This window comes from Saccostrea cucullata, unplaced genomic scaffold, assembly GCF_032062105.1.
Source record: "Saccostrea cucullata isolate Sc308-1 unplaced genomic scaffold, CSIRO_AGI_Scuc_v1 ctg376, whole genome shotgun sequence".
Lineage (NCBI taxonomy): Eukaryota > Metazoa > Mollusca > Bivalvia > Ostreida > Ostreidae > Saccostrea > Saccostrea cuccullata.
In genome coordinates, this window is record NW_026933720.1 from 1 (window position 1) to 16635 (window position 16635).

Genomic DNA, 16635 nt, shown 5'->3' on the forward strand with positions numbered 1-16635 from the left:
ATTTGGACACAGGTTGACCATTTAACTTCGTGTTGTAATGATTCTGTAAACATAATGGACATCCTTATTATGAATAGTTTCAGTATATAATCATTTTTTTTGTAGTAAAATTGTAACCAAAGAAAAAGTTTACTTCTATGATTTAATGTTATTCCTAACCATGCATATGGGGTATAAAGCATTTGAAGAAAGTCATCTGAAAAAGACAGTAGTCAGCCCGACATTTATCTCAGCAAAAAAACGCTTCTGTCCATTAATTGCATTACTATATGAGTCATCATGTTGAAACTTGATTAATTTTCATATTTCAGTGAATCCCAATTCAATATTACAATCGATGTTGGTATCTCAGTCATACATTTCGGGAACAAAGCAGGACAATAACTAAATTTGCAAGCTACATTTTTAATAATATTCGACATAACATCTCGGAAATCAGCTTATTTTAAATTTCTTGAAAGTAGCATAAGTAATAGATAAACCATACAATTTTGACCGTTTTGTGGTGTATTGTAAATTATACCATGGTTTGGGTTTCACGACTTCGTCTCGTGAGGTTAAACCCAGGGTCGTGAAACCCAAATCATGGTATAATTTACAATACACCACAAAACAGTCAAAATATGTATGGTTTATATGTTTTAACCTATAATATATAAATATTAAATTCATTTTAAATGTGTACAACATGTTTATCAGTATTAATTTAATTAAGTGTAATATAATTTTATTCAAGCATTATCCCTATGGAACCTCATTCAAGGTATTGCATCATCACAAATTAAAGAAGAAACGATTCTCGGAAAATTGCATCATCATTAATTAAAGAAGGAACCATTCTCAGAAAATAGGGGGTGGAAAGGGGAATTTATAATCAATAACCAAGGCCGTAACTACCATTGAGGCAAGTGAGGCAAATGCCTCACTAAATTTTTAGAGTTTTCTGAAAAGTGAAAAAGTTTTACATTGAACTTATGGATTTTATGCGTATCTTTATGCTAAATTTATATTTTCAACTTTTGTTTCAATTTCTGTATATCGTTCATCTCACCAGGTGCCCCATTTTCATTTAGTATGCATGTAAAATATAATTCATAATATTTGATTTGTTAATTCTGAGAATTTCTCATTCACAGAGACACCACTACTTGCTGGCGGGGGGCTACAAGTTTTAAATTTGTACTAAGCTTTCAGGGTCACTGAAGATGATTGAACAGCGAGAGATCTTTTTTGTGCCATCACTTACTGTGACATAGGATTTCGGTTTTTCACGGTCTCGTCTGAAGGACCGGTCTCTACATCCCGCAGTGGGATTCGAACCCGCGACGTAAGGATCAACTTCGTCAAAAAAAAAAAAGAAAAACACACAGGTGTGGTGTTCGATTATTGAAAATCTGTTTAACTAAGAACGTTGTTAAAGTTTGTTTGGGGGGTTTATGCTGTAAAACAGTATACACTTATTTAATGACTACGAGGTAAACCAGTCAAAATGTTGTCCCGAGGTAGTGGGGGAGACCTGGGAAACTGTTGCCAGAGGCCGAAGGCCGAGGGCAACAGTTTCCCAGGTCTCCCCCACTACCGAGGGACAGCATTTTGACTGTTTCACCGAGTAGTCATTGAATAAGTGTTTTATTACCTAACCTACTATATGATTAATTAAATTGGAAGAAAAACACACAAACAATCAATAAAAAGTTTTCACAACTGTTTATTCACATACTTGTCTATTAATTAGCTGAACACATGATGTAAAGATTAAATTAATATTTTTAATTTAAAGTAATACTTAATAAATTGATTGTTTGTGTGTTTTATTTAAATTTGATAAATTATAGAGCAGGTAAATAGTGATGTCGTGATAATCAAAACGCTTGAATATCACGATGACGCTTTAAACAGTCAACAGTTTATTCTGTGGACCGGTCAACAGTTCACTGTTTCATGATCACGCAAAAACATAAAGTAAACCGTGAAACGGTTCAAAATGCCTAATTGTAATTTATATAGTAGGTTAGGTAATAACAATATTTATTTTACACCGCTGTTTTTGTAAGTCAAGTAAGGTTTGGTTTGTTAAATTTTTCTTAATTTTTGCCGTGTTCTCGGAAATGGCGTCCGATAATGAGGACATGTTGTCTCTTAGAGACAGTGATACTGAGAAATTCTCAGACATTGAAGAACTTTTTGGCAATAAAGTTGCCACTAGAAGTTCGGCTAGTACTAATGCCACAGATAACAGGAAAACTACGAGGGGAGTGAAGCGTAAAACGCCTACCCCAGGTACGGTAGATAAAACACGTGCAAAAACAAAGAAATCTAAGAAACAGGTAAGCACAAATACAAACCCTCAAATAGTTCATGACATCAATTTCAATGATGGGGATTGATAAAATACTTTAGTCGATTTCATTATTGTCAAGTCAAATGGCCGAAAATACGGCGCGCAGTTCTGGTTATAATAATGTTTCAGAATCTATGGAACACAATGTCAGCAACAATAAACAAATTCCACCTTGCACTGTAACACAGGCAGATGTATACAATAAAAGTAACAAACCTGTAAAACAGTTTGTGTCTGTTCCAGATTATGATCAAAACAGTGTAGATTATAATGTTTATGACGGGCCAAATGAGTTTGATTTTGATCTGAGTTATTTAGATAACCCAGAGCCCTCACCTTCAATCCCAGGTATTAATCCAAATGATGCCTTCTAAGATGTTTTTGATAGGAAAGCTTTGCAAATTACAATAGATAATGATTTGAAAGAGGACAATGATTTGTGGGATATTCCCCAATTAAATGCTACAGAAAAAACAGGACCTAAAGTTAACGATGGGTTGGCAAAAGCTGTAAATGCAGCAATATCTATTAAGGGGGCCGACTATAGTTTTATTGGGTGAAAACTACAATAGCAAAACTCTTCATTTTTATAACTTATATAGCTTACATTAACTTCAGCGTACATGCAAAGTTTGGGGGAAATCTACCGTCCAGGTATTTTTGAGGGACCGTCTCAAAATACAGGTACATTTACTATAGGATTATATAGGAAAATGCCAATTTTTAGCACTTTAAAGCAAATTATACAAATACTACAATAGACATTTTGTTCAAACTATGATATTTGATGAGGAATACTATATTATACAATATTTGTAAGAAACACAAAATTCTACCGTCTTGTTACCAGAGGGGGCATCTCAAAATGCAAAAAATTACCAAATTTTACTATTTTTATAGAGCATGACAAAATATGACGTATGCAATGGATTCACATGAAAACATAATAACAATATTGGAGAGATTCTCAAATTTCTATGTTTTAAATTTCAAGAACGTATGTTCATTACTTTTTCTTTAATAATATTTTTATTACCCTTTTCTATAAGAGCTACAGATTATCATAACGTCAAAAACACACTGCATCGACGTCAACGTACCTATCAATTGCAAAATCGGTTAAAAAATCAGTTATATCAGTTGTTATTACAATTTTATACCTATAATTTCTTCATTTTGTTTAATTTTTATAATTAAGCGAAAAAAGTTGTATTAAAACAGTAAATACGCTTCATTTTACTATGATGCGCGAAATATTGCGCAATGGAAACTATAGTCGGCCCCCTTAAGTCCGACAAAGAAGCTATGACTGAGTTGCAAAAACAATACCCCATTCTGGGATTCAAAACCCAAAAATAGCTTGCCGTTTACAAAAAAAGTACAGCAATCAAAATTACTCCAGCCAAATGCAAAGGTACAACAATGCATACCGAGGCAGAGGCAGATATTTTTAACTTCTTTAAAAATGAGATTCGCTTCGCTGGCTCGATGGAAAATGCTATATGATACCCTTTATGAGCCTCAGGCTCATTACATAGAATGGCCCTCATCCTGTACATCCTAAAGGATGCTTGGAGGAGGGCTCATTTCACGAAATACTGCACTTGAAAATATTCCAAATTTGGACCATTTTTCCGGGTATGACATAAACAGATGGCTCTCGAGGTTCATAGTTGAAGTAAGGAAACGTGATGGGGATTTTTACCCTCCTAAATCACTCTACCTTTTAACAACGGGTACTAGTATTCTGCGCTACATGCGAGAAAACGGAAATACTCTGAACTTGTTGAAGATTCGTCTTTGTGTGTTCAAAATGCTACATGCAGTTCCGGTAAAGAAAATCATAATGTGGATGTGAAACTGAGCTTGCCAAGTCTCCCAAATTCCGGTGTTGATTTAAAATGTAGTATGGGTCCTACAGAAACGTCGGCAACAGAAATTCTGAACCAGTTGAAAAGTGCATTTAATCAGTGTAGTTTCACTTTTAATTTTGGAAATTAATAACCATGTTCAGGCATTCTTAGATTTGTTTGGACTGTAAACAAATTCAGATAAATTTGTTTGTCGTGATACAATTGCTTTATTTTGTTAATTTTAATTAATAAAGAAACCCTGTTTTGCTTTATTTTTTATAGCATGGATTATAAAAAAGAAATTATACCATGGAAGCCATGGTATAACTGCAACAATGTGAAATTATACCATGGTGTATGGGGATTTATACACAAATGCCTATAACATAGGGGCAATGGAAGTATCATAGGTTAATGAAGATTGACATCTTCCACGAACACTTCGAACAATCCTCATTTGATCGTAAAGATGTGAGAGTTCATTCATCTAATCTTTGAGACTACAGAAATAAATTTTCAAAAAAATACTGGTAAATATTTATACCAACAGATGTCGATCCTCTTTGCTTTCACTATATTATGGGGCAAATTAAGAAAACCAGACTGGAAAGTTGAAGACGGTGCTAGGATTCACGAACCCTAGGCTTTGCACTGATACTGATTGTCGTAGTCTTTTCAACTGTTCTCTGTTGTAGACGAAGCCATGGGGGCATTAAAGAATTTAGGTGAAATAGTACATTTTACAATAATTTATTTACTAAGCAGCGTTTATCAACCGTCGTCTGAGAATCGATAAAAGATATTCTGGAAAAAATGTTAATAAAAAGTAAAAATAATAAAGATTCTGTGAAAATCTCATTTCATTCTATGGTATTATAGGAGTTGTGGATACGAGATGGGTACTCCAAAGCGTAACAGACGGACGGACGTACAGACGGACAGATGGACATCTTAATTATTATATACCCTCCCACTTTTCAAGCGGGGGTATAAATATATAAATGTTGAATTATTGGCAACAGGGAAAATGTTCCCTTTGCATAGTTATTTTTAAGACCTATATCTCGACAACTTTGTATACTTGGATAAGTTTTCATATGTAAAATTGTAAAGACAATCAGTAAGATGCGGGGTGAATTATTTTAAAAGTTTTATATGTTCCTTAGTTCATATAACGTTGCTTTTTGCTCCAAGCAAGCAAAGACAGAATACTTGAATAAGAACAAATATTTTTTATTCAGTAAATGACAAGAAATATGTATAGAAAACAGGGGTTCATTCACAAAAGTGATAAAGTATACGTAGTAGAAAAGCTAGGATTTGAAAATTCTACACAGAAAAATACCTCAGAAAAAGTTAGTCTATAATTTGTTAAACAAAATTAAGATTAAGGTCAGGTGTAGAATTAGAAATAACAGATCTTGTAATTAGAACTAGAAATATATTCATTGGGTAATAATATTTGTATTCAATATGATATATCTAATCATAGATATTATTTAATTTTTCTCAAATATTATATAAAAAATTATAAAATTTGATTTTATGCTTTTATTCAACTCATCACTAATGTGTCCTTTGACATGCGACACAAAAAATATTATTTTCAATTTATGCAATTATATTTACATTTCAAGTCCTTGTCCCAGATAAAATTACAAATAGTAATTGTACTCTTTTTCTCCAAAGATCTATTGGTTCATCGATGGGTGCGGTTAAAAAATCACGCGCGGGGCGGGACAAATAGAGACAGAAGCGGGGCTTAGAACGAGTGGATTTGAGGAATCAAGAGCATGTAAATATAAGGAATAACTGTCAGACTTTTTTATTTCATGACGATGATCAATCGATTGGCTTGCGTGATAATTTTAAGCATCATAAAAACCAAAAAAATAGATAGTTTTTCCTTAAGTATACCAACAAGAAAATTAAGGTTATTACATTGGAAAGAATAGTCATATATATGAGGCTAAAGTTGAGCTTTACATATATAGAATTACAATTATAAAATTCAAAATTCAAAATGTAAATGGAATGTCTGTATAAAACAATCTCGTCTTAGAATACAGTCAATAAAACAGTTGTTGGATGATACCAGAACATATTTTCATGGTTACTTTCTCTGTCCTGTCTGAAATTTAAAAACAATAATGTCTTACATACAGACCGTTTGGCTAAAATTTGAAATAAAAATTATATGATCCATAACTTTGCATAGTTTTTGCAATAGGACGTAATCAAGAACTTCAAAATTTATGTTGAGGTTGACGTCATGGTCAGTGATCAAATGAATTAACATTTTTCTGATAGATTCATTAGAATAAAGAAAATATAGAAGATATTTTAGATTGATACTTTTATGATTGCATGAATGTTGTTTGTTAAGTTCGTTAAAATACTTACAAAAATATAATCTCTTTTTGATCGACGGGTGTATCTTAATACATGTATGTGTATAACTTTCAGCACGCTGATATACAAAGATTTTGTAAAACTTTATTATCCAAGACTCTAAGCATGCATACATGCATGCTGTTCAAGTATGCATTTGTGTCCTATAACTAAATCGGTTGTCCATCTTGATATATTTTTGTAACGGTATTCCCCTATGATCTCATTAAAAAAGTATGGCTAAGGTTAAGGAAGTCGCTTTTTAAAATAACATTTAAATCAAGAGATTTTTAATTTTTCCCCATTTGATTATAAGATTTTAATTCGGCAAATTTCAAGAATCACCATAATTTTGGTTAGACAAATATACCTCTATATGACTTATATTTTTTCTATGTAAAATTAAGGTATGTACTGCTATATCTGGCTATAGGGACGTTGGTGTGTCTGAGGTCTGTAGTATGGACTGTCCTGGTCATTCACTGGATCATTGAAAACTTGAGGCCTCTTTATAGAGAACTGAAATTACACATAAAACACAAAAATAATGCAGAGTTATAAGACTCTCATCCTACAGGAAATTGTCTTGGTAATTAATAAAACCTTCCCTTGAAATAAGAAACTTTCAGTGTTAAAGTATCAAATGTCTGCCATTATGAGGAATTCCTCAGAGCATTGACAGCATTGTTGACAACTTGTTCCTACTCACATTTTTGAATGTATCAATGTTTTCTACGGCCCCTGGATCATTGAAATATGGACTTTGGGGGAAAGACAGTGTTTTCTTCGGTACGTACATCTCAGAAATATACTTTCTTTGACGTCCAAATTGCTCATACACCTGAGAAACAAACTATTTCTATGTAGTATTCTATCCAAGTTTTGTATAGCAATTCCCTGACATTAACACAATAAGAAGACTAGTATACCTTATTTGTAACACCTAGAGCTCCAGAATATGTGTATGGCTCTGGAGATTCTTTCCTGGATATCTCGGAATTCAGCTCATAAAGTTCAAATCTATTCTTTAAAAACTCTGTGTCATATTCTCCATATTTTTCTCTAAAATACAAAACAGTACATTTTTGTGAAATGATTCTTTTATTAAATGTGGACACCAGTAAATGATTCCGGTATCTATACCGTCAACATACGGATGAGTACATTTTCCTTTTTCGTTGTTTTTTTCAATACCACAACATCAGATAATTTTAATGCATGTGAAGGAGTGAACATAGAGGCATTTTTGTCACCTGTCAGTCTTTTCGTGCTTAGAGATACGTCTACAGCAGACAGTAAGGAGAATTATGAGAACCAATCCTCCAGTGATACCGACAGACAGGCCAACAACGTATTCAAATCTCCCAGTCCTCTCTTCACATTCGGGTCCGTAATAAATCGTCATTAAACTCTTTTGACAGCTGTTTAACAAGTATCAAATAAACAATTAAAGAAGGCTAGAGAAAGGCATGCATAAAAAATGTATCATTAACATTCGGGTTCATGGAAGTTTTCACTCGTACAAGATTCTTAAGACTGTTGCAAGAAATGCTAAACGTTTTTAAAAAGCTTGCTGAAAAAAACCTGCAAGCAGTCTGCTGGACTATGGTGTCAAAGTAACAGTGCCCGTTGTTTCTACAGGTCAATCCCGAAGTGGTACATTTATGGACACATTCAGCGGTGTAGTTTGATGCAGTAGGTGTACAGTCGTATCCCGGAAAACAAAGTTGTTCAACAGAAACAGCATCACACTCAGTTTTCCCTTGTAAAAGACGTTATGTAAGTTAAATAAAATAAGTTCATACACAAACATAAACAAATCCACAGACTCGCACATACAGAGAGAGAGAGAGAGAGAGAGAAAGAGAGAGAACCTTCTGTTTGGTTGTGTAGACTTGATATAATGTCCTCTGGCTCATTTAAGACTTGTCCAGCAGTTGTATTCAGTTTGTCCAGATTGGATAGTATGTTGTCTGCCACTGCCTGTTCCAGATCGTCCAAACTCATTTGTCTACCTCTCAATTCTGCCACGCTAAAGTCAACGTCTATTCTAACAGATGTATTTACATTTTGTCTACAGAAAAAGGGATGTAAAAAATGTCTGAGTTCAGAGAAAAGTACACAGTACATATTTTTTTCGAAAATGTATGTCAAATTTTCAGCTAGAGTAGATTTTGTCCAAACACAAAAGACCAAATATATGCGTACTCTAAAGCCTTGTTTCCATCATTATTGCTGCTATGAACTATAAGATGGAGATTTCGTTTTTCCCTTCTTCTGGCGTTTGGTGATGTAAAAATTCTACAAATTGCAAATTGTCCAATACGTATATATTAAATTTGTGATTATGAAAAGTTAAAATCAATAAGCATGTATAGTAAATATATCAAGTTTAATCCATTCGAGCATATGAATTGTCAATGAAAAATGTATCATTGAGTTACCTAATATCATCAACAACATCTTCTAACCCAAGGAATATATATAATTTCATCTACAAAGAATTCATATATACATTCATATTTCTTTTGCATTTCGTTTGTATATGTGAACATTGTTTGTATGCTTTATTATAAACTGTGTTATCACATATATTATCAATGATAGGCCCTACTACATAGAAACAACATGTACCTGATGTTTCAAGGATTCCGTAAAGTTAAGACTGCTTGAAACGTTACCGCTAAACATAAAAATGAAATGGATCTGGAAAACTGCTCCTCCAACTAAAAATAAATAAGAATAAAGTTAATCTAAAAAGCAATCATTTTTTAGATATTTTCGGCCGATGGGGGAAAATTAAGTTTTAGACAAACATCGTTTTTATTTGCAAAAGTGTCACTATCTAACCAAAAAAAAACATATTTACAGCTGTATTTTTAAATGACTTACAAATTGAAATCTACCCTGATAGGCTGAAAAAATAAGTTTTAATATCCTTTTTGAAACTAGGTAATGAAGTTCATTCTCTAAGGTTAAAAGGCGGAGAGTTCCAAAGACTCAATGTGACAGTTTTCCCAAAACATGTACAGGGTGATCCAAAATATCTGATACTACTTTGTCTTTCAATAACTTTGTCAATAATCGTTCTGAAAATTTCATTTATACATCATTTTAAACTGCTAATCATGTACATACTCATAATATAATATCAATTATTTGTTAAATATTTAATATATGTTTTCAAAAAGGCCACATGCAGCAGAGGAAAAAATATACACGTAATCGATCAGAATAAAATTTTTATTGTTCTTATCCCTTTGAATCTATAAAGAGGCTGCTTTTGTTTTAAGAAGGAAAACTAATTATAAGACTTCATCTGATAAAATTATGTCTTACCGATAATGGGTTCCACTGGGATTTCGTTATTCCCAGAATCTCCTTGAGATGTAGGATCGCTTGTTGTCCCTAAAGTAAGAGCTGTTGTTTCACCTTGTATTTCTGTTGTAGAAGATAAATCATCACTTGTAGGAGATGTAGTTACACTTGATGGTTGTGTTGTAGAAGGTGTAGCACCACTTGTTTTTGTTACAGAAGGAGATGTAGTTGATGGTTGTGTTGTAGAAGGTGTAGCACCACTTGTTTTTGTTGCAGGAGGAAGTGTAGTTATACTTGGTGATTGTGTTGTTGAAGGTGTAGCACCACCTGTTTTTGTTAATGAAGGAGATGTAGTTGATGGTTGTGTTGTAGAAGGTGTAGCACCACTTGTTTTTGTTGCAGGAGGAGATGTAGCTACACTTGATGGTTGTGTTGTAGAAGGTGTAGCACCACTTGTTTTTGTTGCAGGAGGATATGTAGTTGATGATTGAGTTGTAGAAGGTGTAGCACCACTTGTTTTTGTTACAGAAGGAGATGTAGTTGATGATTGAGTTGTAGAAGGTGTAGCACCACTTGTTTTTGTTACAGAAGGAGATGTAGTTGATGGTTGTGTTGTAGAAGGTGTAGCACCACTTGTTTTTGTTGCAGGAGGAGATGTAGTTACACTTGATGGTTATGTTGTAGAAGGTGTAGCACCACTTGTTTTTGTTGCAGGAGGAGATGTAGTTGATGATTGAGTTGTAGAAGGTGTAGCACCACTTGTTTTTGTTAATGAAGGAGATGTAGTTGATGATTGAGTTGTAGAAGGTGTAGCACCACTTGTTTTTGTTGCAGGAGGAGATGTAGTTACACTTGATGGTTGTGTTGTAGAAGGTGTAGCACCACTTGTTTTTGATGCAGGAGGATATGTAGTTGATGATTGAGTTGTAGAAGGTGTAGCACCACTTGTTTTTGTTACAGAAGGAGATGTAGTTGATGATTGAGTTGTAGAAGGTGTAGCACCACTTGTTTTTGTTACAGAAGGAGATATAGTTGATGGTTGTGTTGTAGAAGGTGTAGCATCGATTGTTTTTGTTGCAGGAGGAGATGTAGTTACACTTGATGGTTGTGTTGTAGAAGGTGTAGCACCACTTGTTTTTGTTGCAGGAGGATATGTAGTTGATGATTGAGTTGTAGAAGGTGTAGCACCACTTGTTTTTGTTGCAGGAGGAGATGTAGTAACACTTGATGGTTGTGTTGTAGAAGGTGTAGCACCACTTGTTTTTGTTGCAGGAGGATATGTAGTTGATGATTGTATTGTAGAAGGTGTAGCATCGCTTGTTTTTGTTGCAGGAGGAGATGTAGTTACACTTGATGATTGTGTTGTAAAAGGTGTAGCACCACTTGTTTTTGTTGCAGGAGGATATGTAGTTGATGATTGAGTTGTAGAGGGTGTAGCATCACTTGTTTTTGTTGCAGGAGGAAGTGTAGTTATACTTGATGATTGTGTTGTAGAAGATGTAGCATCACTTGTTTTTGTTGCAGGAGGATATGTAGGTGATGGTTGTATTGTAGAAGGTGTAGCATCACTTGTTTTTGTTGCAGGAGGAAGTGTAGTTATACTTGATGATTGTGTTGTAGAAGATGGAGCATCGCTTGTTTTTGTTGCAGGAGGATATGTAGTTGATGGTTGTATTGTAGAAGGTGTAGCACCACTTGTTTTTGTTACAGAAGGAGATGTAGTTGATGATTGAGTTGTAGAAGGTGTAGCACCACTTGTTTTTATTGCAGGAGGAGATGTAGTTACACTTGATGGTTGTGTTGTAGAAGGTGTAGCAACACTTGTTTTTGTTACAGAAGGAGATGTAGTTGATGATTGAGTTGTTGAAGGTGTAGCACCACTTGTTTTTGTTGCAGGAGGAGATGTAGTAACACTTGATGGTTGTGTTGTAGAAGATGGAGCATCGCTTGTTTTTGTTGTAGTAGGATATGTAGTTGATGATTGTGTTGTAGAAGGTGTAGCACCACTTGTTTTTGTTGCAAGAGGAGATGTAGTTATACTTGATGATTGTGTTGTAGAAGGTGTAGCATCACTTGTTTTTGTTGCAGACGGAGATGTAGTTACACTTGATGATTGTATTGTAGAAGGTGTAGCATCACTTGTTTTTGTTGCAGGATGAAGTGTAGTTATACTTGATGATTGTGTTGTAGAAGATGGAGCATCGCTTGTTTTTGTTGCAGGAGGATATGTAGTTACACTTGATGGTTGTGTTGTAGAAGGTGTAGCACCACTTGTTTTTGTTGCAGGAGGAAGTGTAGTTATACTTGATGATTGTGTTGTAGAAGGTGTAGCACCACTTGTTTTTGTTGCAGGAGGATATGTAGTTGATGGTTGTATTGTAGAAGGTGTAGCACCACTTGTTTTTGTTACAGAAGGAGATGTAGTTGATGATTGAGTTGTACAAGGTGTAGCGTCACTTGTTTTTGTTACAGAAGGAGATGTAGTTGATGATAGAGTTGTAGAAGGTGTAGCACCACTTGTTTTTGTTACAGAAGGAGATGTAGTTACACTTGATGGTTGTGTTGTAGAAGGTGTAGCACCACTTGTTTTTGTTGCAGGAGGAGATGTCGTTGATGATTGAGTTGTAGAAGGTGTAGCACCACTTGTTTTAGTTCCAGGGGGAGATGTGGTTGATGATTGTATTGTAGAAGGTGTAGCATCACTCGTTATTGTTGCAGGAGGATATGTAGTTGATGGTTGTGTTGTAGAAGGTGTAGCACCACTTGTTTTTGTTGCAGGAGGAGATGTAGTTGATGATTGTATTGTAGAAGGTGTAGCATCACTTGTTTTTGTTGCAGGAGGAGATGTAGTTGATGGTTGTGTTGTAGAATGCGTAGCATCACTTGGAGACTCGTTATCACTCACAGTCTCTGCTGTCCGTGGCCTTAGAGTCCGGAACGCTGGAAAACTCTTTAATTCTGTTATATAGAAATTGACACTTGAAATCGTTGTACAATTTTTTTTATATTTTTTATGGGGGGGGGGATGTTTGACCATTAAGAGAAATTTGATTAAATGTGCTGGTACTTGTTTCATGTGAAGCTCTTGTCTTAAGAAGATCTCAAATGACTGACCTGATAGTAAATCAGAAGAAAGTGATTCGTCTACTGACTCTATCCACACAACGTTATTTTGCATTGTTAGATGTGCATTCGTAATTACTATTAAAATTCCTAATAGCGCTGAAAAGAAATAAAGTTTGAATAAAAATACAACCAATACGTTGTACTGAGAGTTTATCGTCAACATTGTATGAAAACAAACCCGTATTTCCATTAAATATTTTTTTCAGCCATTTGTTTGAAATATAAATTAAATCATAGAATCATTGTCATGCGCGAATCTAAATGGGGTGGGGTGGGGGTCCGGACCTTTCCCCAGCTGGAATTTGCAGCAGATTTATTCTAAAAGAGTATGTACTGAAGCAAATATAAACTGACTATGGACAACTCCTGTAAAACGTGGACCCCAACACCACCATTAAGTAATAGTTTTTTTTTCATTTTTGGGGAATTGATATTATTTTGTTTGAATTTTTTTCTTTTAATTAATTTTTTGTCTGTCAAGAAATTTCATGGGTATGTTTAAAATAAATTGACGTGGTGGACCCCCCCGCCCCACTCTCCGCGCCTGATTGTTTGCTTATCATGGTAGAGGTTTTCAAACTCTAAACTCTCATTGAAATTTTTTATAGCTCCAAAGTTCTGAATACTAGTTACATAATTCTATTTTGCTTTTATTACTTATTACTTCGTTTTCTTTCATCCAGGTCAAGCAAATATATATGTAATGTGAAAAGTGAAGAATACAAATCTTGAAGCCCAAGAGTAGTCAGTATCCACCGTCAAACGGAGTAATCCTTACTCAAAATGGCCTAACAATTAATGGGAAACATGTCAGTAAGCATTTGTCAGTAGCTTGCTTCAGTTATAAAATTTGATCGTAGTCCAGAACCTTGATTGTCCATTTAATTTGGAGACAAAAACACCATACCGGGGTATGGAGGTGATGGTATATTGCATACGATGAAAGAATATAATTTGTGAGAGACACATATCAAAATAAGAGACCAATTTGACATTTAAAGGAAAAACATTAATAATAAAAAATCTTGTAATTCCTATTATTGGTTATGAAATTGAAATGAGAGGCATACCAAATATTTACAGCAAAAAAATTAATGACATTATCTGGTCTTATATATGGGATCAGAAAGTAAACAAAGTAGATAGAAATGTTTGTTGTCTTAGTAAAGCTGAGGGGGGATTAGACATGATAAATTTATTACATTATTAAAAGTAAACAAATTAAAACAATATACAAAATAATGCACTCTGAACTTGAAAACTGGAATGCTATAGGAAAGCTCTGGCTAAAAAGTAAAGATATTCATCCAAAACAGGAATATCTTATTTGCAATTGCTCTGATCTTATGAACATATCTCTTAATAAACTACCAACATTTTATAAAAATGCATTATTGGCATACAGTGAATTTAGATCACACTTTCCACCAGAAAGCAAAGATGAAGTTTTGAAATGTCAGATTTTTGGAAATAAAGATATACAATTTCGAGGCAAAAGCCTATATATAGAGTCTTTTATTAAATGTGGTCTACAAACTATTGGAGATATTTGGGATAATGATACTAAGACTTTTAAGACTAATGCCTACATATTTTCAAAACTACTTGATAAAAGAAGTTGGATTTTTGAATACAGTAAAATTAAAACCGCTATACCTAAAACCTATCTTGACATTCTAGAAGGGAGAAATACTGTAAATAGAATAGATGATGAAATAAATAATCTTTTTGTGATGTATGATAATTTTTTATTTGTAAGAAAAACAAACAAGTTCATATATTTTGAAGATATAAAACTCAAAGATATACAAAGAGTATTAAACAAAAATATCACTCCAAAATCCCAACAAAAATTGGAGAAACTGATGCAAACTGAAATTACATGGAAAAAGATTTGGGGCTCAGTTTATGAAGTTAGGTTAAAACAAAAGATTCAAGAATTTCAATGGAAATGTTTGCATAACATCTTATACACTGAAGAAAAATTAAGAAAAATGGGTTTTTCAAATGGTAATTGTTTTTTCTGTAAATCAAATATTGAGAGTCAGAAACATCTATTTTATGAATGTAAACATGTCAAACCACTTTTAGAATTGGTACAAAATATAATGTTAAAAATCTCTGTAATAAATCCAGTCAAAGTTGATGTATGTATTGTTTTATTGGGATTCGCAGGAGAACCCAAAAATGTTCGAATATGTATTAACACCTTGATTTATATATACAAGTGGTCAATATGGAAAACAAGAAACAGCATTAAGTATGAAAATAAAAATATTACAAATTCAGCACTCTTGAGTGATTTCAAGAATGAAATGAAATCAATCTTTCAACTCTTAAGAAATAATAAGAGTAACTTCAACAGAAATTTAAAATTAACATTTAATTTAGATATGCTTACAGACTTTGATTAAATGTTACCTGTTTTCGTAAGTACAGATTTATATATAGTAATACAATGATGTTTTCATTTTATTGTCACATTTTCACCAAAACTGATTCCATATTTATATATACGTATGTTATTTGATTTATAATATGTATTAGATGTACAATTATGTGTGACTTTGTATTTAAATAATAAAGCACCCTGCGTGGTGCTGTAGGGATTATTATATGTATAGAGTGTATAGAGGGAGCTTAGTCAGGGCCCCATCCCTGGCAGCTGCCCAACTTACCAGCTGTCGACTGTTATAGGTCTGGGAAATAAATGATGAGAAAGAAAAAAAAAAAAAAAAAAAGAGACCAATCATTCTTTAATTCAACACATTGTTTTAGAAATACCTCAATAGCATTTCATCATTTCATTACAATGAACCTATCATACACGATGTCTCCTTTGATTCGCTACTACTTTATGTAAATCAACATTATTTTAGGTCTATTCTTCACCTACATTAGGTCTGCACCAAACTTTACTCTGTTTTCTTCACTTTGTAAAAGTCAAGGAAAGGCTATAATCCTTCGAAAAACGCTGCTCAAATAACCCGTTTGTTACGAAAGCCAAGAAGGCTCATTCGAGATTCGAGGTTCGAAATACGAAATTCGAGATTTGAAATACAAGATTCGAAATTCGAGATTCAAGATCCAGATTAACCAATCAAAAGCGGGTTCAACATTTGATTACTCCCCTTTATTTTGATTTTACTATCAAGAAATAGTTTAATATATTAATAACAAATGAGTCATTTGATTAAATTACAACACAAGAAAAAGTGTTATATATATTAGAAGGAAATTTGAATATCATTGGATTTTTGATCAGCAAGATATACTTCAATTTATATTATGGCGTCTTTAAAAATATTAAATAGAATACATATATCAGGAGTATATTTATTTTTGTATTGTCTACTTTGTTTCCGGCGTTGATGACATAAAAACAAAGTTATAAATAAGTGTCAAGTGTATAAAGATTAATAATAACCCCATCCCTACCAATCCCACCTGCCTATTTTCCTAACACACTGAAAATTTTACTTTGAAAAATTTGAAAGGCGATCGACGTAGTATTGAAAAACAAAAATCGCATTCGTTTTCCTGATAGAGGAAACACATAAAAATTAAGTATTCATTACTTATCTCAATCTAAGGCTTTGATTTCTT

General features: G+C 33.5%; 2 protein-coding genes across 2 annotated transcripts; both read right to left on the bottom strand.

Annotated features, from left to right (window-relative positions):
• Positions 1-6179: 6179 nt before the first annotated feature.
• LOC134239091 (uncharacterized) lies at positions 6180-8634 on the bottom strand. The gene is made up of 7 exons (XM_062721249.1): positions 8460-8634; positions 8170-8347; positions 7839-8006; positions 7515-7647; positions 7295-7426; positions 7001-7104; positions 6180-6325 (listed from the first exon to the last, which is right to left on the bottom strand). The coding sequence occupies exons 1-6, from the start codon at positions 8590-8592 to the stop codon at positions 7003-7005; spliced, it is 846 nt and encodes a 281-aa protein (XP_062577233.1). The 5' UTR covers positions 8593-8634; the 3' UTR covers positions 6180-6325; positions 7001-7002.
• A 951-nt stretch (positions 8635-9585) lies between these two features.
• Positions 9586-13081, bottom strand: LOC134239084 (mucin-2-like). The gene is made up of 5 exons (XM_062721242.1): positions 13018-13081; positions 11000-12861; positions 10660-10907; positions 9925-10568; positions 9586-9674 (listed from the first exon to the last, which is right to left on the bottom strand). The coding sequence occupies exons 1-5, from the start codon at positions 13079-13081 to the stop codon at positions 9586-9588; spliced, it is 2907 nt and encodes a 968-aa protein (XP_062577226.1).
• Between the last annotated feature and the right edge of the window lie 3554 nt (positions 13082-16635).